Raw genomic sequence first — 27,398 nt, 5'->3', positions numbered from 1 at the left:
GAGGAAAAATTAGTTTTTAAATTTAGAATTATTTATATAGGTGAACGGTTCGGCACTTCATCTCATAGCTCCCGTTTCTATCCTATCAAAAACAAAGCAGTGAAAAGGATTTTGATTTTTTTTATTTTTGTGATTTTCAGCAGTGTTCGCAAAAAAAAAGCGACAAGATTAGTGCTGTATTTCTCTGTTTTGCGATGAGATGAATATATGTTCAGTGAGACGGAAAACGGAACAGTTCCCCTGTATAGAGATGTGCGCCGGTCCGAAAATTGTTGGCGGCGGCGGCGTTTTCAGCGTCACGCCGAAAGCTATTTTGGCCGGCGGCCACGCCTATTTTTTATTACATCCATTCCATTTTTTTCAAGTTTTTTTTGCATGTTTTTAATATTTTCAAGACATTAACGAGAGAATCTTTAGAATTTTACGGGAAAAGTTCGAGGAACTTCCTCACAAAATTCACCAAGTTTTTTCCAAAATATCATTTGGATTTTTTTTTAGTGGAATGTCTTCACTTATCATAAGACGAGTTTGTACCATCCCATTTAATTCCACCACTTGATCAAGTGGAAAAACTAGAAAAAATGTGATTGATGAAATCTGAGAAAAACAATAACAGTTGGATAATCTAAAAAGTTTATGTTAACTGTTACTTATCTAACATTATGTTAACATAACATCATCTAAGCATATCTAAAAAAGATTTAACAACTTCTGCTGTTTATTAACAGGATACTGCCCAAACAAATATTAATTCAAACAACATGTAAAGTTTTAGATGATACCTGTCGTTTTTGTGAAACGGACATGGAAGATTCGGAACAATTATTTTGTACCTGTAAAGCACTTTTCAAATAAAAAAGGAATTTATCGATAAAGGATTGATGCAACCATCAGATGTATGGATGATTTCTCTAAACTATTCAATACATTTCATAAAATATGTTATACGTTACTGGGATAATGTCTACAATCAATCAGCTATGGAAATCACAAGTTCATAGTGACATGGCACATTGCAAGGCATACACATTAAAACGGGGACTGCCACATTAGGTTATCAATTGGTCGCAGTGGAAAATGTACCAAACAGGGAAAAAATCAGCGGACCATAGGTCATTGCGCCAAAAATTGTTCGTACTACTTATACATGGCCGGGATTCTGCTAATACGCATTAAAAGTAGCAAATTTTTCGCTCAAGTTTTCATGCACGAGATTCAATTCATCACAAATCACATCGGATATTCGTTAACCCCTAAATGAGGAGTCCTACAACAAATATACGCATGTACGTATTGATATTAATAAAATTCGGTTTCCGTTTTATAAACTAAATATCTCAAGTCATTAAAATAACCGCTTGATGCGGTTTGACAGAATTCCAACCATATGTTAGGGTAAGGGAGGTATTTTGGACCACTTTAGGAGATGGCTAAACAATTTTTCGAATAAAAGCTAGATTTTCTGAAAATGCTTGATCAATTCCCTATGCAACTAAAAAGTGGTGAATGCTAGGTAGGATTTGTAGGTAAAAATGTTTGTAAATCCCACCGAAAGAACCAAAGTATCGGAAATTCTGAAGATATGTTAGATTTAATTTTGGACCACCTGTTTTTATTTTGGACCACCCATTGCACATATTTTGGACCACTCGAATAATCGTGTATTGCTTGCAAAGTTATGTTACTATTAGATTAAACTAGCGACCTCCATCATTTTCGGCGTTTCATCCTTAAAGTCCTTGCTAAACAATACATTTTTATAAGCACTCAAAAGCTTGGAACAATATATCTACTAGCTAAGGGTATTAAAACTAATATCAATTGCAGTACCACTCAGAACAGCTTCATCAAAGCAAAACAAACGTGCGGCCCATGGCCGTGATGTATGAACCTGGTCACTCCTACCCTGCCATATTTTTTATGTAGTTTACCAGATCTGATCTGTTCCATATGCGTCATTGATAGTTGTGGATTGCCCGGTTCTTACTTGCTCCTTGCACATTCTTTTTCCAATCGAAACATAATCGTAGAACACGGAACTCTGTTGCATTGGCAAGCAACACGGACGGAGAGCTCTAGCAAAGTTTGGTTCTTGTCATGGAGCTTTCTTAACTGTTTTCACATGAAAATAATGAAAACAGTTACATGTTGGTTTAATAGACATTTTTCTAGTGCTTACATCAATGAACGGTAATTTATAAATGCTGTATAAACAGTAATTTATGAATTGTTTGATACTAGAGAAATAAATGGTTGGTAAAAACAAAAGTTATTATTATTATTGTCATCATGGCTGGCTCACCTCTGGTAGCAAAAAAGCAAAAGTTTAAGAGATCTAGAAACTAAAAAGAAGATATGTCGAAAATATGTTCGGATCAATGAAATATGTACCTATTTTGGACATGCCTGAGAATACTGTTTTTAAACTTGTTAAATGTTTTGCTCCAGGTCTGAAACTGCTTCAATTGGTTTCTAATAAGTCAACAGCATCATTCACATGTTTTAAATCTATGTACAAATAAACTTACAGCTTTTGAAAGTTGAATTCAATTTTACCATGTCGCCTTGGATTTTGTCTAATCCAGCCATAATGGGTAAATACATGAAAATATTCTTAATAATGGCTATATTTTATAAGAAACAAATGTAGGAGATACTTTATGGATAGATTCTTTTTGCAATAATATTTAAATGTTGCATGTTTTATTTAGTTTTGTGTGATATAAAAGCAATTTTCAGCTAGGTGGTCCAAAATATGAGCCCGGTCCAAAATACAGCCGTTACCCTACGTCCACCAAATTCACGCGACATTTAACCCAATTTGTCCGATTCGGCTTCGAATTTGTTGACACAAGGTACTAGCGAAATCAAAGTACAACGACGAGAGTCAAGATTTGGAAAATTGCTTGACTTGTAAACAAATTAATCGTTTTAACACCTTCATTCAATCTGTAAAATGTAAAATGGGGAAACAATTACAGTACAATTAAAGTCAACTGAATTAATCAATAATTATTCAATGCTTATCATTATAATTATTCATATGCTTATTGAAACTTAACATAAGCATTCAAACATCATTTAAATCACAACGAACGTTAAATAGCTTAGGCGCATATAGCCATCGTATGTGTATATGCGTAAGCATGCTGTTGTCCATTATTCCTTCGACTATGCGAATATCAATCGCCGTCGCTATGAGGCACACGAATGAACAGCAGAAAGAAGATCCGAACAACCATCGAGTGGCAAGTATTTGAGTTCATTCCTTTTGATGTTTTTGTTCACTCGATGGTCTAATCATTCGCCGATTCGAATACCATTCGCAGCGAGTCGTTGGAAAAACGAATGTGGCCGAATGATGACTCGCGAAGAGGCAAATATAACCACTCGCGAAGAAGAGCCACAGCAACCCTGCAAAGAACTACAACATAAATTAAAATCGATTACTAAATATTCGAACGATTATCCAAGTGATAATTCTTTAGGGCTCCTTTTGGCTATGTTGGTTCTGTTTTCGCCAGCGCCTAATTGGAAAGTGCCATAATCAGTATGATGAAAAGTTCACTTTGCCCATACTAATTCCCAAGCAAATTTAAACGGCTCGTGCATATTTTTTTCGCGGAGGACACTTAGAACATGGGACAGAATTGAGTGATCGGTGTGGAGAAAAATAGAATTTTTGAACTACCCTAATATATATATATATCTAGATAAAAATTAAATAAAAAATACACTAAAAAACCTAATTTTCCGTACCACCCTAGCGATTTAAAAGTAAAATCGATTGAACGAGTGATGTGTATACGATTACGGTCTGTTCAGTGAAGTTGTCACGTTGATAAGCGTTGATATTATTGAACATGTTATCCTACCAATCGGTATATTGAGTGAAGATGCGCTGGAAATATATAAGGAAGTTATGGTTACTATAAACATTTTGTTTTTGACGAATTGGGCGGAATTTTCGGTTTTATAACACTTCTAGAACTGATGATTTTGATTTCCTCGTACATAAAGCCATTTTTTCAAATGATGGAAAAACCTCAAATTCCCTCAAATTCCCCAATATCAAAATATGCAGAGCAATCCTTAGCCCTTCCTCTGTCTAACCCAGGGAAAAATGGATCCCCCTTTTTCCCCCATTCAAAAATACAAGCATTTGAAAACAACGGATTTCTTAAAAAAACAGTGATATCTCTGTAATTCACCAATGAGTTCACTCGGTAACCAAAACGTGCATTTTTTTATGCTCTAAAACTTTGTAGAAGACGTCACTTCGATAAAAATTAAAACTAAAAAGTTACAATCAAAATATTGATTTTTTAGGGTCACCCTAACATAATTATTTAAAATTATCATAACAAATGATACAAATGACGTACAAAAATGGTTTCTTCAGCAAAGTGCCTCAAAATTAAATAAGGAACAACTTTCTAGAACATCGTATAATGCTAAAATTAGAAATATAGAAGTTAAAAATTTTATCTCAAAATGTAGTGGGGCCACCCTATTGCAACAAACTTCAAAATAAAGCTTAAATAATAAGCTTTGACTTTGCTGAAGACACTTTGATCCTAAAAATTATCATTATGGTGAAAATATTTTTTTCCTCCTAATTCCACGACGTGGCCCACTGTGCACCGGTACCGATAGCAGCAAACTAATAAACAGGGTGGCTCAAAACTGATTTTGCTCCGCCGCGCTCAGTCGATTATGTTTCATATTTTGGGTGTCGTTCGCTGGTTTCGGTTGGTTTGAATAGGGGCTTACCGTGCTCGAGTCGTTTCAGGTTTGTATGGCAGTTAATATGGCGAGGTTGAAGTTTACATTATTCTGATTGGAGCACGCCGTGAATGGGCGCTGGTGAGGAGAAGACCATATGACTGGATCAGAGGGTAACATATTTATTTTCATGAAGCTACTTCACTCCAAATTTGACAAACACCGCATGATTATTCAAAGCATAGAATGAAATAGCCAGACGACTACTCCACGAACTCATTCATTCGACTGTCACTGAGTATGTTCACTATGTGCAGAAAAAAACATAATTAGCATTGTTAATATTGATGTTTACCGTTGAAAGCTCCTCACGGATGCAAATCGGATTCAGTTCTATGTGATAAATGACTTCACTCATTTAAAACGTGTTTAGATTTCAGAAAATTTATCAATTTGTAGAATGTGCATAAATATTAAATGACTAATATTCAATCGAATATTGACAGTCCAGTGCCGACTATGAATGCGTCTGAAAGTGAGCTGACAAGTGAAGAAAGGTGGACTTCACCAAAAAATTTCGATTATTTTACACTCTGAACTGGATGAAATTCAAGAGCTTTAACTCCTTAGACAATCCATATTAAATGGACGTTCCAATAGTTGGGAGTCGATTTTAATCGAGGTTGCAAATCTTTAGCATGATAATAAAGCCCCAAATACAATGTCGGCGGAACAGAAACGGAAATGCAAATTTGACAGTTAGCCCACATATTTTCCGTCAAATTTGCCGTTTACGTTCCGCTGACATTGTGTTTGTGTAATTCAACAAAATAGCAAGATTTTTTCTGTGATACATATCTATCTCACCAGGAGCAGATACTTCATACAAAAAGTGTGACATGGGGGTGAGCGGAGTATAAAATGCTATTTCAACGGATCTTTCCTAAGGTGCGTTCAGTGAAGTTTCTGGGATGTTGCTTTCAGCTATGTGGGTTCTCTTTTCGCCAGCGTTTGGAGGGGAGAAGCTGTAGCCAGTGTAATGAATGGTTTAGTTTCCCATAATAGTTTTCATACAAACTTAAATCGTTCAAACTTGTTCTCAATCAGTTTTTGTTCAAATCGGCTTTTGGAGGACACTCGGAGCATGGGGCAGAATCAAGTGAGCGTGGTGGAGCTGGGTCGTTTTTTGAACCACCCTACTAATATTCATTGTTTTTTCATAAATACGACACCAATACTACTACAGTATATGACAGTTTGTATTGTACCAATACTTTCAAAGCTTTGTTTTGGTACTCAACCCACCTTCACCTTAAAACTTGGGTCACATTTTAGTTGGGCCTCCGCTGGTTGGGCCATGGCCCAACTAAAAAGCAACCGTACGTCAAAATTCAATGTAAACAGGGAAAACGGGATTGGGCGTCACTGGACATCATTTGTGATGTTCAAGTCGAAATACACGTGCTCAAATGGCTGTCAGTTGGCCCAACTAAAAAACCGAATTCGTTAGTTGGGCCGAGGTCGTGGCCCAACCAGCGAATCGCGACGTAGCTGAGCCTTTGTATAGGATTCTTATCCTATTTGGGCACCTCGAATCACTTAATGCCATTTGGCATCAACGATTCGATGTCTATGACTGGAACAAACTTGGAACTAATCACAGCTAAACATTTTATTGCCTACTTTCAAGCATTCCTCTTGAGTCCGGACACAGAATCAACAAATAAAACAGACACAATATAGCACAAACAGACTCGATCGAATATTTACATCTCCACGATCAAAATAAAACCAGCCAATTTAACCGCTATTATCGTTTTTTGTTTTCTCGTACAACAAAGTTGTACCGAAAGGCTATCATTTCACTCCAAGAACGAACTTTTTATAGAAGGCCGGGAGACCCATAGTGTTATATACCAATCGACTCAGCTCGACGAACTGAACACATGTCTGTCTGTCCGTGTGTATGTGTGTGCACAAAAACTAAGGAAAACATTAGACAACATTTCATATAGTTACCCTTAACCGATTTTCTCGCAACAAGTTTTATTCGACAGAGGGCATAGCCTAGTTGATCACTATTGAATTTGATAACGATAGACCGTTTACTTGAGTACAGCAGTACTGCTGTATTCAAGACAAAGTTATCATAACAACTTATCTGCTTTTGTATACAAAGATTCAAACGACGACTTGACGAATCTGATAGCTCTCCCACGCAAACCAACACCATCAACAGGTGGCGGAAACCTTCACCTGCCTATTGGTGGTGTTGGTTTGCGTGGGAGAGCTATCAGATTCGTCAAATCGTCGTTTGAATCTTTGTTTACGAAAGCAGATAAATCGTTTTGAAAATTTTGTCTTGTATTGTAATATAGAAAAGCATGCTTGCTGAGAAAGAATAAAGTATCATTCTTAGGGTGTTCATCTTGCCCCGTCATACCCTACTCGAACATGCACGAGTAATTATTTAGTAATATGAAGCAGAAGTAAAAATGATATATTTTATAGAAGCATTTAAGTTAGGAAAATTATTTTGAGCTTTTTAGTGGAATGTCTTCACCTGCCATAAGACAAGTTTGTACAATCCCATTTAATTCCACCACTTAATTGTACCTCGACAGATTATTCATTCCTTCAGCAAATATATTCTTTTATGTTGTTTCCTCATGGAAAAATGACTAGTAAGGTTGACTAAATCGTGAAAAACTTAAATTAAGAATCGTATGGAAATCTCGCATGAGCAGTTCACAGCGCGCATTTTCGCCTACTATGCAAGACAACGTCTGCCGGGTCGACTAGTGTGTCGGGGCCGAGCGAATATCCTTAGGACATCCGTCGAATATCTGAATTATCATGGGCTGTGTACTCACAACTATGCTCTGACAGAACGAGTAGCTCTAGTGATACATAGAAGATGTACCCAATATTCGAATTAGTATCGTCTCGTTCTTTGTTTTGTTCTGTCAATCGAGTTCATATTCGTGTAGTAATGGGCGCCTACTATTCGAACGCCGATTGCTTCGATTTAGAAATTCAAATCTCATTCAAATAATTCATGCTTTCATTTCGTATCTCCGATTATTATTTTAACACAATCCGCTACTACTACAATCCCGCTCACCTATCACCTATCACCTTTTCTATAATTCTATTTGGTTTAAAAAATCGCAAATCAACACTTTTTTGAGTTTTCAATTCTCTGTCATGTTAGTTTTCTAGTCCCAAGAACATCGATCAAACAACAAAATCAGAAAATCTTCAACCATCGTTCTTTTTCATTGCTTTTCATATTATTTTTGTGGCTCTAGGTCTATCTCAGGAAAAGGCCAACTGTTTCCTTTCTTTCTTTCTTTCTCTCTTTCTTTTTTTTTGTCCTTGTACTCTGTCCATCACTACCAAAGTTCAAAACTCTGTTTTCTTTTTTTCAGATCATCTTGTACTCTTGCTTCTCCGTCTATTTCCACCGGAGAGCATTTCTCAAATCCTTTCATCGCATTTTTCTGTTTTCCTATTTTCTTCTTTTTTTATCATCTTGTAGCTTTGCTCCTCCGTCTATTTCCACCGGAGAGCATTTCTTATCTCTTTTTCTTACTCCTCCTACTTTCTCTCTTTTACACAAAAAAATACCCCGAATCATGGCCAGCTACCAACCGCGCCATGTCGGGGCCGAGCGAATATCCTTAGGACATCCGTCGAATATCTGAATTATCATGGGCTGTGTACTGACAACTATGCTCTGACAGAACGAGTAGCTCTAGTGATACATAGAAGATGTATCCAATATTCGAATTAGTATCGTCTCGTTCTTTGTTTTGTTCTGTCAATCGAGTTCATATTCGTGTACTAATGGGCGCCTACTATTCGAACGCCGATTGCTTCGATTTAGAAATTCATATCTCATTCAAATAATTCATGCTTTCATTTCGTATCTCCGTTTATTATTTTAACACAATCCGCTACTACTACATAGTGTTATATATTAATCGACTCAGCTCGACGAGCTGTGCAAATGTCTGTCAGTCCGTGTGCATGTGTGTGCACAAAAGCTAAGAAAAACATTAGACAATTGTTCATATAGCAATCCTTGACCGATTTTCCCGCAACAATTTTCATTCGACAAGGGACAAAGCCTAGTTAATCACTATTTAATTTGATAACGATCGACCGTTGCGTTTAAAAGTTATAAAGAAAATGATACATCGAACCATTTCAGGTTGGTGTTTTAGCTAAATGCTGCGGAAATTACTGGGCGATCCGTAGTCCAAAAACTCAGTAAAATATAGCAGTAGTGTACGAAAAAGGCAAAAAGTATATCGAAAGGAGGGAGCGGTTCAAATTTGCTAGATTATGCGTTACGTAATTTATGACAGACCCTTACAAGCGTGGGAACAAATTCCCGAGGTGTGAGGCTTTCTTCAGGTCTAAAATCCAATCCAATATTGGGATTGTTAGATTTGGGCTTATGTTAAAAATTCGAAATTTTATGCCAACTGCATTATAGGAAAATAACCCCGCTACCGTTCCCATTTTACCTGTTTCACTTCCACGACTTCCTTCTTAATCACCACCGGCGAGAAGTTTCCGCAATCAGGGTCATCCGCGGCGAAATCAATATGCTTCGAAGTGAGCCTCCCTTGGGCAGAGATGCCACTGCTGCCGGGGCGCACAATGTCCTGCACTGGTTCCCCTTTTTTCACAAACGAAGGTTCGGATTCGACGGAATAATCGAATTCGCGTACCTTTCGGCCCATTTCGTCGTAATATTCGTCCGACTCGTACGCTGGGTCGTTGAAGTCGCATTGGCTCATTTTAACCTACGGAACCATATTTTTTTTAATGAAAAATAGAAGCCTAATATTTAAATTTACTTACCTTTAACAATAATGCAAACTGTAACTTAAAAATAAAGGTAAGCAAATTTTGAACAATGTGGTGTTGCTCTCGCCCTCGTTGTTCGCGTGCGTTTGCAACAGGTTTGCAAGCTTTTGCACTTCTGGCACTTCTGCATGCTTTTGCTTCCCGTTTCCCGTTTCTCTCGTTTCCCCTGGCAGGGCTATACACGCTAACCTGAAACAACTCAGGCGCTGCACTGTGCCACCAAAGTAAATACTCTTTAATGGGTAAAAAAATGCCCATTATGAAGTTAAATAGTTAAATAGAGTAAAAGGCCTTTACTCATTAAAGAGTAGTTTGACTTTACTTCAAAACAAGGTGTAATTTTTACCCATTATGGATAACGAAATATCTCGCGTAACATATGATTACGGCTTATAAACCAAAACCATGATTTTTCATTTTCTAGCATAAACGATTGCTTTGTAAATTATTCTTTATCGTAGGTAAAACTCCGTACTTAATATCTCTTAAGAAACACATTTATTGCTATTTTGAGTGAACGTCTCATGAACCATTTGCACCTTAGTGGTTTTTAAGTCCTTTGTTGGCGCCCTTAACTACCATGCGGAATGTTTGCTTTGGTTTTTAGCCCGTTCACTTTATATTGTTTATTTAGAAAAACTAGCTTCAAGTTATTTCAAAATGTATATTCTTACTAGGTTTTTGATATATCGCATAGCAGAACTACTCTGGCTAACAAATCTAAACAAACCCGATGATGTTACTAGCTTTGAGCAAACGGCTTAAAAACCAGACGTGTTGCCGGTAATGCGAGTAAACGGCGCAATTTTTGTTTTAGCTGAAATTTTGTAGATTTCGAATGGTTTTTCAATTAATTTTAATCTGCTGTTATAATATAACCATTTACGTATTGTATTGAGATGGTTTTGGCCATGAAATGAGTTTCGAATTCAATAAATGAATTAAATTAGTCATAGAAAACTTGAACCTCATTTTTCTCGGTTCAGCATTGTTGGTTTTTCGGCCGTAATCATATGTTGCTCGAGATATAATGAAAAAATGAGTAAAATAAACCCTTTTTATTTATTCCCGCGGAAAAAAAGGAAACTGGATTTGCTGTTTTGAGGAAGTCGAAGAGAAAAGATCAAGTTTACCACATCATGATAAGGTTTTTTATTTAAACAAAGTTTTTAAATACATGGAAACCTGCATTAATGATCATGAACTTAATTTATAAACATCATCAAGGCATCAAGGCTTCTCGCCTTTTGTGTCACGCAGCACCGTCGATAGTTTTTATCCTATGATTTGATCCTATGAATTTCATCCTAATAGGTACCAGCATCTCGACTTTATTTGTAATCCGGTGACCTCGGTTTTTGGGAACTGCCGCCATGGTTCTTTATCATTGGCGAAAGTTTGGCCGCAGTTACAAGCAAGGGGACTAGTTTGGCGCGGACTGAAAATATGGATTTATTTATGTTGTAGAGCACTAATAAAATATTTACTGTCGAACACAGCAGCATCAGTTTTTATTTCCGCTGAAATTTAATCCTTGGTTGTAGATTTCGCAACCGTATTCGAAACAAACTTAAATTTTCCCGAGAGGACCGTTTTGCAAGCAAATATAAACATAACCAACTGGATTTTCACTCATTAATGAGTAAACAATTGGAAGTACAAAAAGGGGGAAAAGTACCACTTTTACAAAATTTTAAAATACCCATTATTTTGACAGCTCCGTATATCGCCAAAAAATGTGTATTTTTTTCTCATTAATGAGTATTGCCGAGTTTACAGTGCAGTGAAGGCAAACTATATACTTCGACCATACTTACTCAATTTTGGCTTCCCGTACCGATGTTCGAGGTTGGGTGAATTAAACTCACTATTGGGTAGTTTAGTTCTTCCGTCACGGAAGCTTGGAAGTACCCATTAATGGGTATTCTCGTACCCATTTTGAAGAAAAGCGGCATAACTCATTTAATGAGTAAATCGTGTGTACTCATTAATGAGTAAGTGCCCCAAACTTCATTTAATGGGTATTTTTAACTCACGGCTTTTTTGTTAAAAATGGGTAAAAATTCCACATTTAATAAAAACAAAATATTGAGGTTAGGGCACAGAAATCAGAAATGCACAAATTAATACAATATTGAATCAAGTAACACTTATCATAATTTATTTTCATCATATTTTAATAAACACTTCACAAACAGGTACAGCTGCTTTCAAATCACGCAGAAATGTTTGATTTCGAGAGGTTTCGAGGAACTGCAAGTTGGTGGTTGGTCGCTCCGAAATGGAAACCCTCGTGGAAAACTTTTCTGCTTCCAAACACCACACGCTGATGAAATCGTCCAGAATGTTGGATTGGGTGGTTTGCAGAAATTTCTCCCGTCCTTCGTTTGCCTCGTTGGCTGCATTCCAGCTTGTGGAACAGTCCCGAAAGCACTGTCAGGGTTATTAGTTCCTGGTTGTGGTATCATTATTTAAATATATGCCTCTATTGGAAGCTGCAGTTTTAGCGGCTAGTTCTGATGCATCATTTATAGTTGGTCAACGGATTCACTGTAATAATAAAATCAGAAATAACGTTAATTATTACTGCACGAATGATGGATGATTTGGATTAACCAACATCCGGAACTACAAAAAAAGTTTTCCTTACCTCCTATGCTCCTATTCTATGTGACCCGCTACCAGGAACAAATTAGTTATTAGTTCCTACCGCTACACCACACCGCTTTCATTCATACATTCTCCAATGAAATTTTAATTAAATTTCTTATATTCTTCCGCAAACGTTTCGTTTTCTAATCGATAAACTAATAGCAAAAAATGGCGATTTGATTAACCAAATATTTTCGTGGGTTCCATTTACCCATTATAAAGTCTGACGTATACAATCTTATGAATGGGAATAAAACACCCATTTTCTGTATTCAAAAAACTACCCATTTTTTGACACATCAGAACAATTTTAAAAAATGGGTGAATAAACCTCATTTAATGGGTATTCTCAAACTTCCGTGTGTATATGTGCGCGAAAGCATGAAAAGGCCTATTCTGATGTTTGGTTCAAAATTCATTTTCCTTTTGTTCCTATTTAAAAAAAAATGGCCGTGATTTTACCGAACAGTATAACTGGTATAACTTCTATACAACTTTTGCCGTCAGCGAGTGTTGGGAAGTTGCTGAGTTATTTTGATTAATTTCAGTGGAAAATTTGGGGAAAAAATGGACGGTGATTCGGACTCCGATTATAGTGATGAAGAACAGTGCCTAAGTGAGGCGAGTGATGGAGTGCACAAAGGAGAAAATAGCTCCTTTAGTTTGCCCCGTAATTACTCTGCGGATGATTTATACCCTTCTGAAAAAGATCCAAGATGCGACCCGGATTGGCAACTGTCGACATTTTGGCCGGTTTTTGTGGGGAATTTCAGAGTGGAAGTATGGAAGCAAGAAGCATGGCTGACACAAGTGTCCAACTATTTTGCTTATAGAGGTCTTCTCACAAGGATGATCTTTTTTCCTCGGAATGAACCCGGTTTGTTCGCAAACTACCAGAAAAATTGTTTGCTGACGGATATGCTCGTGTATTTTACGTCGAAAGAAGATTCCGAACGGGCGATAGCAACATGTCATCAAGATTCCTATTATGGATTTAAGCTGAATGTTCTACCGGGAAGAACACCTCTATATTACGACAATTCTAGATCTATTCTATTCACGAAGGTAGGATCAGAATTGCCCCAAGAATACAACATTGTAAGAGTCCTATCCAAGTTTGGATCTATTGATTTTGCGGCAAGATTTCCCGAAGAGGACGTTCTCGTTGAATTTGGAACAACTGACGGTATGCTTTGTGCCCTGCAAGGCCAGATGAAGTGGACACCGAGGAGAATGAATAAAGAGACCATGAAGCAGCGGTTCGTTGAGGCGACCGTAATGAATGAAATCGAATTGGCAATGCGGTCGAATGCAACTTTTATGGATATGCGCCCGGATGAAAGTGTTCTGCAGCGGTTGTTCGAGGGAAAGTGCCCGATTGTGGATACACCGTGGATGAACCACAAAAGGTAATTGATACTGAAGTACATAGAACTTTTCTCGATGACATAGTTGGTCTATTTGATTTGGGAACCCTTAGTTTGAAAATTTTGATCAATCAAACATAGAGGAATTTCCATTTCCCAGACTAGTGCATTTTCCAACTAAGCTCCGAAGGGCCAGTCTAGCGTATGTAGTATCGAAGGTCGGGGGCTCAAATAAACGTTTAGCCGTTTAGCCTACCGAAATTCTCTGGTAATTTTCATTTCAATTGTTTTGAATATCAGTATTCTTTTTCAATCCGTTTTCAGAATTATAAATTATTGGTGAACAAAAACCCCCTGACAATAAAAGAACAAAACCTTCCGCAGCCGTCATTTCCCCTACCTAGTTATTATTCCAATGCTCGCGCTTAGTTTCATAGGGGCGTAACTGTATAGATCGATTTTTATCTTCGTCGATGTGTTCTTTTTATTATTGTACCGAATTGCGCTAGTTTGATGATTTTATGATTTGGTGTAATAAAGGATGATTGTATCTTGCACCATAATCAATAATCACGATTGTAGCTTTTGAAACAATTGAGTTAGGTATTAACAAAATATAAAATCGATCAATACAGTTACGCCCCTATGAAACTAAGCACGAGAATGGTTCACAAGTGTTAGCAGGCCAAACTTAAGCCCTATTTGATGAGAGTCAGTAAAAGACGTCTGCTTCGATTGAGCGTTAGACAAAGAATGATTTTATTATACTCCATTAATAACTACTAATTAATATCATGGCATGCTACTTCCGTTGCTACTTCATCACTCCTCCTCAATGTGAAGTCCGAGCGAGCGGAGCAGAATGGATACGTTTGCGTGCGTTTTGACAGTTTTGCCATGGGAAAACTGTCAAAACGCACGCAAACGTATCCATTCTGCTCAGCTCTTTACTCCGGAAATAATCACATTATACACGCCCAAGTGGTTTGGTAAGGATGTCAGTAACCATTTTGTTCATTGGAATATATACACTCTGAAAAATCTTCACGTCATATTTACCTGAAAACAAATGTGGTTCTCATCCACCCTACTTTTCACGTAAGTGTGACCTGAATGACAAGTAACCTGAACAAAATTTAGTTTCCTTGAGTTACGTGATTTATCCGGTGACTCTGACTGGATCTTCCAGTACTACACTCAAAATAATCCAAACGTCAATGTTACGTGAAAACATAAGTAGCTTTTTTCCATCATACTTTTCACGTAGCAGCTACGTGAATCGAAGGTGACAAATGAACTCGTGAACTCTTATTATGTTACTGGAGTATCACATAATAGCTACGTGACTTTTCCGGTGGCATCAAAGTTATGTTCTGATAAAAAGTAAATGGTGTTTTGGTGATCATTATGGATATTTAATTTGTATTTCAAGGTATTTTTCTTTAGCTATTATTTTTCAATTAAAATAAGTCAAGAACTTTGTAGCATAAAATATATTTAATACACATCAAAAACGAAACAAATGTGTAGCTTCTCCGTCACTGCCATTTCATCGGTGTTGCTTTTATACATTTTATGGTGTGCTATTTGCCTCAAACGGTAGTAATTTTGGATTTCTACAAAAAGATGATAAAAAAAATTTCATTTATGTACATCTGCATTAGTTATGTTGTACATACCTTTGTTCAATTTCTGCAGATTTAAGAAGTTAAGTAGACATGGCTTTTTCTACTAACAATCGGCATCGTTAGCTTGCTGTACGAAAACCACTTGTTTTCTATGAATTGTAACAAATTTAGTTAGTTAATTTTCGACATTTTCATTAGAAGTCAATCAGAAATGGCAGCGAACAACAGCACCTAGTGAACTAAAATAGTGAATGAATACTGAGAACATCTACGTGATTTCCACGTAACATACATAGAGCCCCACAATAACAATTACTGGTCTTCAATTTGTTTTCTATCTAAGGTCCAATGATTGTTACCTTCAACAGATGAAGTCAGGAGAAAGTTCATTCTGTCTGATCTACGTGATTTTCCAGGTGGCATTGAAGTGTGGATTATTTTGAGTGTAATGACGTGAAGCTTGAAAGTAGTTACGTGTTTTATCAGGTGAACCTGACGTGATTTGTACGTACTGGTTACGTGAAATTTTAGTGAAATCTACAAGACAGCAGGTAACCACTACATGTTTTGAAATGTATTGCAATATAGTGATTTTGGAATGAATGCAAAAATGAACAGGGACTGCCCATAAAACGGAAGCTTTTTCGCGTTATTGACAGGGAATGCCGTCATTTTGTCATTGCGCTTTGGAGTTATCGCAGAAACACTGTTGAAGAAAAAACAATGTAATCGGCGGATGTTGAATTAAATTTATCAGATTTGTTGAGAAATTATGTCAATGAGAATCGCTGAAAATTTGAAACTAGTTGCATGCTCGAAAATTGGTAATATTGCCGCTGTTAATTAACCAAAAAGTAGTGGAACCTGGGCTATAAACTTTATATTAACGCGACCGGAAAACTGTAGATCTAGACTTCCATGCAGCTTCCTTTTCTTTTTCACATAATTTTTCAACGAATCTAATAAATTTTATCCAACCTCCGTTGGTTTTTTTTCTCAAAGAGGAGAAATGCAGGCACGGAAAATATCCGCCTAGATACACCTGAAATATCACTTACCTCCGCCCGCGAAGTCTCATTATGTTTAGGTTATGTATTATTAATTCTTGTTTACAATGGAGCTCTTCCGCAAATGTCGAAGCTGCAATCACACTAACACAATCTCACTTAAATTGTTTACGTAGATATACAGTCATATTCACCAAGATTTTTAGTAAAAGTTACGTGAATTTCTGGGGAGCATTACTAACGTCACGTAACAATCGTCATTTGTTCAAGACAGATCAGTTACGTGATTTTTCACGTGAATATGACGTGGTGATTTTTTAGAGTGTACAACATCGATAGTTCCATTTTGGTGTAGATCCTTGATTAAGTGATATTTAAAGGGTGGCCACCGAACTGGGAAAAACTCATAGGTGCAGCCCAATCGGGTTGTACGCAAAGGTGACGTTGAACTACGTAGCTGTATGTAAAGTACAGGTCTTCGACTATTCTGTGCGATGAGATCAAAGCAAGCGTTTTTCAAGCCCAGGTTGAATCTGCTTTCGTTGTTTATCCTATGCTCCTGAGATTGAGTGAACATTACGAAAACTGGTGATGTATTGCTGTTACAGAGAAAACTTTCCTCTTTACGGTGCAATTTTTAAACCACCGCAGCTGTTACTTCATACTTTTTCTCTGCTGTTTGGCATGGCAGTCTACGATGATAACGCCAAATATCAGATTTTTGTTTCAGTGTATTGAAGCTTTTCAGGCTTGCGGTAAAACTTTGACAGCTGCGGAAGAACTTTGCGGAATCCGCAAAATGGAAAATTTTAAAAAGATCCGCAATATATAATTTTTGGACCAACATTTATAAAGGAAGATAAAAATAAAAATAATAATCAAGAATGAACAACACTCTCAAGCGGTCACATATTGGCGCGCTTATCTTTTTTTTAGAATGCTGCGGTGGTCTTACACTCGCAGGCTCGACTGCGAAGGTAATCGTCAAGTTAGCCGCCGTGTTAAAAAATAGGTAGAATTTTGCCGCTCAAAACAAAACCACGTGCTTTTCGCGAAATGACAGCAGTGTTCGATTGTATTAGTGAGATGCAAGCGGAGTCACTGAGTACTTGGAGAGTGTTTATCATGACAAGTGCATACGGTGGGTGAGATTTTCATTACTCTGTCGTGTTTAGTGATCGTTGCGATTACCTGAGAAGCAACCAGCACGAGGCCGCAGTATTCTATTTTATCTCGAGATGCATAATATTCAAATTACCAATTGATAAAAACTCGCTAGAGAATAAGAATCAATAATTGTATCTCGATTCGAAGCATTGATAAATGCTACTTTTGAAGTTATTTTCCTACATAACACCAACACACAATGCCAAACATCCCATTGAACTTCATTGTTGACATTAAATTGGTATTAGTTAGGTTTACATTTAAATGATGATCAATTCCAATATTTGAAAAGCACAACTCTGGCTGATAGTGTACACACGTGTACAGCTGCAACCATCACCGACGCAAACTGGTACAGAGACTAAGCACCCGTCGCTAAGTCAGCTTAAACCCCTGGTGGCTCATTACACAAGACAGCGTTTACTCCGGCAGACACCTACACGGTTAGAAAAAAGTACCTAATTTTAGGTACTTTTTTTCTCTTGCATCTCCCTCCCTCTTCCCTTTGTTGTCATAAAATGAAGAGCAAAACCACTCAACAAGGGCATTAAAGTGTGGGAACCCAACGTTGAGTAATCTCATGTTTACAAAAGTTGAGTGAAATTTACATAACTTCTGGTTAGTTTCTATTTAAAATTAAGTATATTTTACTTAATATTAGGTGAATTTTACTTAATTTCAAGGAAAAATTACTTAATTTTGGGTTCCCACACTGAACCCCCGATTTGAGTGAAAAGTACCTAATATTAGGTACTTTTTTCTAACCGTGTACGAATCAGCAAAAACGAGCCAAAGAATGTTTACCAGAACGCATTCACTGCAGCAGCGAAGAAGATTCCGAGCCCCTCTACTGGCATCAACAGACGTAAGCATGAAGCTACCGTCAAACGCCCCCAAGCTTTCCAAGGAAAACGCACGTTTAGGTTAGCATAAACGAACTGCGCCAGCTAAAAGCCCTGCAATGGCGGACATAAATAGCTTTCAATTAATAACTAAAAAAATGTTTATAAATTATTACGTTGAAAAGCAGGCCAAGTTCCAGTTGGAACGTAGTGCTATGGAACAAGAAGCTGGCGACGCACTTACGAGATTGACTGATTTACCGAAACCGACTGCTAAACTGTTAGCAAGTATTAAGTAGTAAATATTATCATATATAAGTATTGTAACACACTGGTCAGTCACAGTCAGTTTTTACGCGGGCCGCGTAAATCCAAACAACGTAAAAATCACGTAAATCCCAAAATATGTCTGAATAAACCGCGGAAATCCCGAAATACGAGTGAAAAACATCGCATAAAACACAATTCGTGTGAAAATATTCGCGTAACAAATGACTTCAGTGTACATCGGATATGAAGCGTTGACTCTTCCTTGGTCGAATGGTTCAAGAAAATTGAAAATCCATCGAGAAAAGGCTGAGATATTAACGATCAAAGTCTATCATATTTTCGTGACGTTTTTCAATTTTTTGCAATCGTAAAGTGTACCCCAATATAGAAAAGACAGACGTAGTTCTACGTCAAAACGGGAAAAGCGGGAAAAAGACGGGAAATTGAAGTCACCGGGAAAAAAAAGCGGGAAAAACCGGGAATTCAGGACATGTACCGGGAAAAAATATTTTCGTTAAGCTACATTCAAAATTATTCAAAGTTTTTAATGAAGTTGTTATAAGGAAAAGATTTAATCTTTGATGTTTATTATTCAGTCAATTTAATAAGAACTGAATTATTTGATTTTAGTCCCTGTCCATGGATAAGGGGCTTGACGTTGATATTTCAAGTGTCTTAAAAAGATTTTTATTTTATTTTTATTTTTGTTGTTTAATAGAGTGCTTTTTTCAACCAAAGGTTAAGTTCAACACTAAATTAAAAAATTAAGATATTTTTCCATTTTTTTATATCTCCTTCACAAGAATATCGTTATTTTAATGGTAATAGTTTGAAAATAAGCTCCGTAGAGAAACTTTTATCACATCTTACTTAAATAAGGTCAACAGTTATACCAAACACTTGAGGTACCATGCCTCCAAGTTAACTAATGGTTAGTGTCGCACGATCTAACAACAACTGCCTATTGGTAAATTTGGAGGTGCCGGCAGGGCTCAGTAGGGGTCTAACTAACATAACTCTAATACTAACAAGACCCTGAAACAAACGCTTATCCAAATAGCATACATCTATTTATACTTGTAGTAGTAGCTAACAATAATTCATTTTGTACCCGTATAGCTGAAGTAGAATTTTAGTAGTGAAAAGTAGAATTTGTAGATTTACTAATTTGGCATTGGAGATAGTGAATGTATCTATTATATCTTCTCGATAATCTTTTTATTTTAGTCTCTCTAGCTGCATGGATCAACGCAAAAAAACTGTTTCTCTCTTCCTTCTATTAGGCTAGTTAGAAAAATTAGCGGATATATACTGCCGTTATACGCATAACTGTCCCATGTACATAGGGAATCCCAGCAAACATGGGACAAATATGCGTATGACGGCAGTATAGGGGACATGACTTAGTGTTTCTCGTATTAAGACAAATTCGCTGACCTTTACCTTATAATAAAATAAATGACCGATAGTAAAATAAATGACTGAGATTTAAAGATATCAAATAAATAATGAAAAACGAAAATAAATCCATGACCATCGGTGGACAGAAAGACAAGAGACAGAGTTCTGTTTAGAATAGTTAATTGAGACCATTGCACTCACAAGATAAAGAATAACTAGTACCACTATTATTGCTACAAGACTAATAACTTGACCACTTACGGAAATGAGGATAGACCATATGATGCGTTCATCCACTATTATATTGAATATTGTATACCCTGAATCTGAATAACTGAATTTTAGACATCATTATTTTAATAAATAATAAAGGTTTGAATATTAGAAAAGGGAATAGAACTTGACCAAAAAAAAGCAATTACGGAACAACTGCCAGAAATTTTGTATAATGATCACTATTAGACTACTGAAACTTTAACATATGACATTACTGTGACTGATAGGATACAATTAACTCGACGACGTATTGACAAACATCCGATTCTCAACCGTGTTAAAATAAGGGAAGCTCTTTAATGTGTCCATTTATTACAATAGTACTTAAATTAATCTATTTTGAAACTACCCTACCAGAATGATATCATTACATCTTTATTCGAAATTGTTACTTGGAAATAGCAACAGTACCACCCGTTGTCAACATAGACTACTATTAGGTATTGAATGTCGGCTCCAAGTAACTAAGAATTAAATTTACATGTTAACTACTTATTTAGAAAACATCTATGTACATGTTGAGCTTCCATTATTTGTTCGGTTTATAATTGACAGACTGTAGATAGAAAGAATAATGTATCGGTATGATCACAATACAAACCCAGGCCGCAGTGACCTAGTGAGCAACATAGCTTGAGTCGTCTGCTAGTATTGTGTATCACATGGAGAGCCCAGCCGAGATACCAGTCTATTAAGAGGGGGAAGCCCATATGGCATAATGCCATTTGGCATAATGCCGTTTGGCATAAGGCCGTTTGGCATAATGCCATTTGGCATAACGATTTGAATTTCTAAAGGCCATTTGGCATAAAGACCATTTGGCATAACGACCATTTGGCATAATTTGTTGGGTACCTCGAGGCCATTTGGCATAACGACCGTTTGGCATAATCCTTGATAAATGAATTAAATACAACGGGCCGTTTAGCAAAATTACCACTTGGCACAAAAAAGGTTAATCGTAGGAATATATCGACAATCGACATTGTTGTTTCATAAGGGCGAAAGTCGCGTAAACATTGACTTCTTCTGCTGATTTCAGGAAGATTAAAGACTTTTGGCGATATTTTCCACTTCTGTTTGATAGAAGGCGCGGAGCGCCACCAGTTCCAAGTGATTTTTAGCTGGGAGCGGTCCTTGTTGTTGAGAAACTTGCAGGAAAAGGCATTGTTTACGATTGCGAGTATGCATTTACCCGGGATGAAGCAAAAAAGGTAAATCCTTCTTTAAAAGTACGCATTTGCCCGGAAAAATGCAAAAGAGTAGACGACTCCTTCTTTAAAAGTATGCATTTGCCCGGGATGAAGCAAAAAAGATAACTCCTTCTTTAAAAGTACGCATTTGCCCGGAATAATGCAACAGAGTAGATGACTCCTTCTTTAAAAGTATGCATTTCCCCGGGATGAAGCAAAAAAGAAGATGACTCCTTCTTTCAAAGTACGCATTTGCCCGGAATGAAGCAAAAGAGTAGATGACTCCTTCTTTTAAAGTACGCATTTGCCCGGAATGAAGCAAAAGAGTACTTAAATGACTCCTTCTTTAAAAGTACGCATTTACCCGAAATAAGGCAAAATAAATATGACTTTAAGAATTGTCACACACACACTTTCAATCCAACACTGCTCACAATATGTCGTAGAAACAAAAAATACTGCGGCGCGCTTTGTAAATTTTTCAAGCGAACAAAGATTATGGGAAAAGTACACGGTCGAACATTTTAAACGTGAAAATGTTGTGAAAACTGCCAAAGCATTATTTGATATACTCAGCTCTATTGTATACAAAGGTGATTGTAATGCCAAAGCCAAGAAGCAACTCATAAGCAGGATCTTAAGCAGCACGGCGAACCACGGAACATATGCCAATTAATTAGTCTAAGTTTGAAGACTAAGGACAACTCTTTGTATAACATATATCAGATTAAACTGTACTTCTTTGTATTTTTATCCCGAGCCATTTTTTAATCCCATTTTTTGTACGGCACCCGTTAGGAGAAAAAGTAAATCACTCCTTAAAATACGCATATGTCCAGAAAAAGGCAATAATACAGATGAAAATTGAGCTTCTTCCAAGAGTTTTGATAATTCTTTTAATTTTTATGCCAAATGGTCGTTATGCCAAATGGCCCTAAAATCATTATGACTATTTTTCTTTATTATGCCAAACGGTCGTTATGCCAAATGGTCTTTATGCCAAATGGCCCCTGGCTATTCAAATCGTTATGCCAAATGGCATTATGCCAAACGGCATTATGCCAAATGGAATTATGCCATTTGGGGTAGCCCCCTATTAAGACTACAACTGGTCAACTCTCGAAAAAAAAAAAAAAAAAAAAAAATCTCGACTCGGACCAAAGCCTAAGAAATTAAAACGTGTTCTATGGTAAATATACTGTCATTATTCTTTTTAATCATCAACCATGAGAAGTTATAAACACTAAAGCAGAATCCACCTACGACCAATTCAATCCGCTGAAAAAATAAACTATCCATTATTAAGGCTTTGGTCCGATTCGTGAATTAAAATCGAATTAAACTTAAAAGTGACAGTATGAATTTTTTTAAATAACCCTGCTCGCAGAGCAAGATTACTTTTGACAGATATTGAATCATTTTTGATAGATGTTTTGTTGGTCTTGCTGGGTAGCACCAGCCATTCGGGGGGGGGAGGAGCGGGGGATTTCATAATTTCCGAACTGTCACTTTTGAGTTCAATTTTATTTTAATTCACGAATCGGACCAAAGCCTAAGCCAACCTAAGGCCGATACAAATATTTAAAAACAATTGTGTCTCCCCCCTCGGTTTTTTTGCCCAAAAAAATATTATTTTTTTATTTATTTATTTATTTATATTTCATCTGACTGTATGGTCTACATGAAAACTTAATTACTATTTGGAACATTGTCAGTCATTAAAATATCTTGTCAAACAATACCGAAATCTAGATGCGTTGATGTTGAAGTCGAAATAAATGGCTCCTTCGTTGAAGCGACGAATCATAGCGACGAAGCAGCTGTTGGCGGCATAGTTCGTGCTTTGAACTGCTTCATACAATAAATCTCTAGGCCGGAGTGTACGAGAGGGTGCGTAAAGTTGTATCTTTGTCAACAAATCTGGCACATCGTATTCAGAGAGCAATAATTTAGCGATAAAAACTGCTTGAGCCACATTCCTCCGCTTGCCAAGAGTTTCCAGTCCTAGTAAGCGACAACGATCAGCGTATGGTGGAAGATTGAGCGAGTCCCTCCAAGGGAGATGGCGTAGTGCGTAGCGGACGAACTTATGCTGGACAGCTTCCAAACGAGCCGTCCATACGGCTTGATAAAGATTCCAAACAACTGAAGCAAATTCCAAATGAGACCGCACTAATGAGCATTAGAGTGCTTTGAAACACAAGGGATCTCGAAATTCACTGGAAATTTTGAACATGATCCGAGCTGGCGATTCGCTTTGTCAATAGTAGTAGATAAGTGACGATTATAGGTTAACCTATCATCCAATATGACAAAGGTCTTTGATATGGTCGACACGTTGTAGAGTAGTCCCTGCAATATTATAATCAAAGATCATGGTATCTACAGTGCGACGAAAGCTTATCACTTTGCATTTATAGATGGCAAGAGCCATCATTTTCGATCACCAATCTTTGAAGATATCTAAACGTTTTTGCGAGGCAGTCCGCCAGATTTCGAACAACGAGGTAAATTTTAAGATCGTCCGCAAACAATAGCAGTCCTCCACGCTGCAGGATGAAGGTAACATCATTCACGAAGAGCGAAAACAGCAATGGACCAAGCGTGCTTCCTTGGGGGACTCCGGAGCCATTCGAAAAACAACGAGATGAGTGGTTTCCTATGTTTACGGTTACTTGGCGTTGCACTAGGTAGGAACGTAGCCAGTTGTAGAATGTTGCAGAGCATCCAAGTTTTTCTAATTTTGTCGTGATTGACTTTATCAAACGCTGATTTGAGATCTGTATACACGGCATCAACTTGAAACTTTTTGCACATGTTGTCCATGCAAAACGAAGTGAAGCTTACAAGATTCGTTTCCACAGATCGACCAGGAAAGAAGCCGTGTTGGCATGGGCTGATATAATTCTTGCATGCAGCGAACAATCTCCCATAGATCAGTAACTCAAACACTTTCGATTCAACTCCAAGTGTTGTAATTCCCCGATAGTTTCTTACGTCACTTTTGTCTCCATTTTGTAATACAGGAAACATGGTAAAGCATTTACATTGAGTAGGATTTTTTTGCTAACGAAGTGACAGGCACAGAGGGGTGGCCAAAACATCGGAGCATTTTTTTAACACTGCCGAAGGAATTACGCTAGGACCAGCAGTGAATGATGAATGATGATTTGATTCTATTAATAGCCGAAACAACCATATGAGTCTCAACGTAAAAAAGGTCGATGCCGAAAGCGCCGTCAGGTACATCACTTAATGCACCCAAAATGTCAGCTTGAGACGGCGAAGCTACTGAGAAGACGGACGAGAAGTGCTTAGCAAAAAGGTTGCATTTGTCCTCAGCATTCAACGCAACGTTGCCGTCAAGGAATAATCTCGACGGTAGATCTATTTCATTCCTCTTAGTATTAACAAACGACCAAAACCCCTTGGGATTGCGCCGAAGATTCTGTTGCATACGACACACATACTGCTTGTAAAGTTGCATGTTATAGCGGCGATAACAATTGCTGGCAATTGAGAAGTTCCTTTTAGTTATAGTACAACGACGATTAGCAAGAGCGCGAAGAGCTCTAGCGCGTGCCCGTTTTAGATTGCGTAGAGTAGCGTTCGTCCATGGTGGTTTTCTTGGAGGTTGGCGCTTCGGTACGGATGCAGATACATAGTCCCGTAGAAAACAGTTGAAACGGTTAACTGCTGAGTCGATGTCCAAGTCTTTCAATGCGCTCCAGTCGAATCGGGACAAACTGCGTCTGAGTGATTGGAAATCAGTCTTGCGGAAATTCAAGCCATCGATATCTGAGCTATCGTCAAAGCTAACATGACAGCTATTTGCAATAGTAATGTCTAGAGCAGGATGATGATTATCAAGAGGAACGATGGGATCCGATGCCTCGATGACCGTACAGTCAGGAATTAAATTTTCGCTCACAAACACCAAATCAAGGAAGTGTGATTGGAAATTTGGTATCAAATTAATCTGGCTTAATCCAAGAAAAGCAGTTCCATCGATGAGAAGGCGGCTGGCAGGAGTAGTCGTCGAGTTTTCTGAATCAAGAAACGCAAACCGGTGGCCAGAGGGTGACCAAATAAGACCAGGTTGATTGAAATCTCCAAGTAGAAGAAGTACATCCATCAGGTCAGTCAAAGAAGATGCGTATTCAATTGCTCCTAAGTGCTGTTGCATTATGTTACAATCATGACGTCTGTCAGGAGGGATATACAGTGCACCAATGAAAACGTTTTGTGTAGTAAGACTCACTTTCACCCAAACAGCTTGAGAGGGCAACAAAAAAATTCGGGCAATTTTGAAGATTTTCAAAACATTCTTTAACAAATCCAGCATGAGCATGAGCAAAGGCATGAGCATGAGATGACCGTAGTTGCTACTCCATTATTGACCAGAACTAGCGGAGTTGCACAGGGAACCAACAGACGGCGCCGGCCACGTCCTTACGATCATCTAGGGAAGGGAAGGAATGTTAGTGTAACAACCGTTGTTTTAGAGACCGACGAATCGTCTGCATCTCTACGGTTGTTACGGGAAGGAGTATTGTAAGTAGGGAGAGGAAGTGTCATTACTTAGATCAGGATTCACCTTGGTAAGTGATGCAAGTAATCCAAGTAACTAGCAGGTTAATGTTAACGCGAGAACAAGGTATAGATCAGTTACGACATATTTTGTTGTGTTCTTTTTCGCCCAACGTGAGGGCAGACAATCAATCGCTCCAGTAGAGCTATTGTTAATCTACCCTTAAAGTGTCCGCGATAATCTACCATCGTGATTGTTTTATATTCATCTAACGCGAGGAAAAATAGTGTTTCTTACCCCATTCCCGGCCTAACATGCGTACGACTGCGTTATTTAATTGATATTTATGTCAGGAAGCAACTTTTCCTGAATTTTGTGGGATGTATAATACTGCATTGGGGTTCACTTTTGCTTAAAAAATAGCTATTCGTGCTAAATATAGTTCAAAAAAGCTTTTATTTTATTTAAATTAACGAGGTGCAGCACTCATTTCAGTCATAGCGATTCCCATTCCGGCATACATAAAACCCAATTCCCGGCCTAAGCTAAATTTCACTCAATCTCTCAACATTTTACTCTCATTCTTTCTCGGGACGGTAGAAAATGCGACGTAAACAAAAATATGCACGTTCCACGACAACAAGATGCCAGATGGTAATATTCATAATCATTTTTATTCGGTTGGGAAGAGATATTTACTCATCAAAATTTCTTCCAAATACCTACTTAAAAACAATATTTTTTTCACCTTTTGAAATCGAGAGAATTATAAATAACATGATAGCGTCAACGTATTAGACAATTTTCCTTTTAACGATCATTTTCATAATCCTTGCCTTTTGGCAGCACGGTGCGGCTAGAAGTTCTTGGGCCGAGGTGAATTTTTGTTCGGTTTGAGAATACATTTTAAAATGTATTCTAATATGTTTAAATAAGTTCTAGTGAAACGAACAATTAGGAACAATTGAAGTGCGTGTGTTTAGAATTATGATGTGGTGATTAACAGCTTCAAGCAATGGTTGTATCGAGCACTGTGACGATTTTCAGGTAGGTGTTTATGATACCGTCTTGGAAAAGTGGAATGAATCACTCCGGCTCAGTGGTGTAGCATCGGAGAGCGAAATTTTGAAATCTACATTTTTGTTTTCTACAATTGGATCAATTAGGAGTAAAATAAGTGATTGAAAAATATTGAGTGTTGTGAAAAATAAATGGGAGACTTTTTAAAAATTATCAATCATAAACCTACGGCATCCAAACAGTATAAATCATCAGTTTTCTGTGCAGTGAGCCGGGAACCGGGTCCATAGGCCCAAGTCGTGATTTACCCTAATCATTATCTTAGCGATAGACTTGATTATTTGTACTTTGGGTTGACTATTACTATTATGAATTACATCTATGTGTTTCCAACGTGATTTCAAACAATCATTCGTTCGCGGTGAGTGATTATTTATT

General features: G+C 37.5%; 2 protein-coding genes across 2 annotated transcripts in view; one reads left to right on the top strand and one right to left on the bottom strand.

Moving 5' to 3' along the window:
- Nucleotides 1-9,756, bottom strand: part of LOC134226893 (E3 SUMO-protein ligase ZBED1) — a 39,108-nt gene extending 29,352 nt beyond the window's left edge. Inside the window, exons 1-2 of the mRNA XM_062707974.1 lie at nt 9,601-9,756; nt 9,261-9,542 (exon numbers count right to left, since the gene is read on the bottom strand). Of these exons, the coding sequence (XP_062563958.1) occupies nt 9,261-9,536 (276 nt within the window). The 5' untranslated portion in view covers nt 9,537-9,542; nt 9,601-9,756. The remainder of the gene's footprint in view (nt 1-9,260; nt 9,543-9,600) is intronic.
- A 2,989-nt stretch (nt 9,757-12,745) lies between these two features.
- The window catches only part of LOC134225989 (uncharacterized), a 29,445-nt gene continuing 14,792 nt past the window's right edge, over nt 12,746-27,398 (top strand). Inside the window, exon 1 of the mRNA XM_062706472.1 lies at nt 12,746-13,667. Coding sequence (XP_062562456.1) covers nt 12,826-13,667 — 842 coding nt within the window. The 5' untranslated portion in view covers nt 12,746-12,825. The remainder of the gene's footprint in view (nt 13,668-27,398) is intronic.

Source organism: Armigeres subalbatus, chromosome 3 (genome assembly GCF_024139115.2).
Source record: "Armigeres subalbatus isolate Guangzhou_Male chromosome 3, GZ_Asu_2, whole genome shotgun sequence".
In the NCBI taxonomy this organism is placed as follows: domain Eukaryota; kingdom Metazoa; phylum Arthropoda; class Insecta; order Diptera; family Culicidae; genus Armigeres; species Armigeres subalbatus.
The sequence above is the reverse complement of the archived record's forward strand: the minus strand, read 5'-3'. Positions and strand labels throughout refer to the sequence as shown.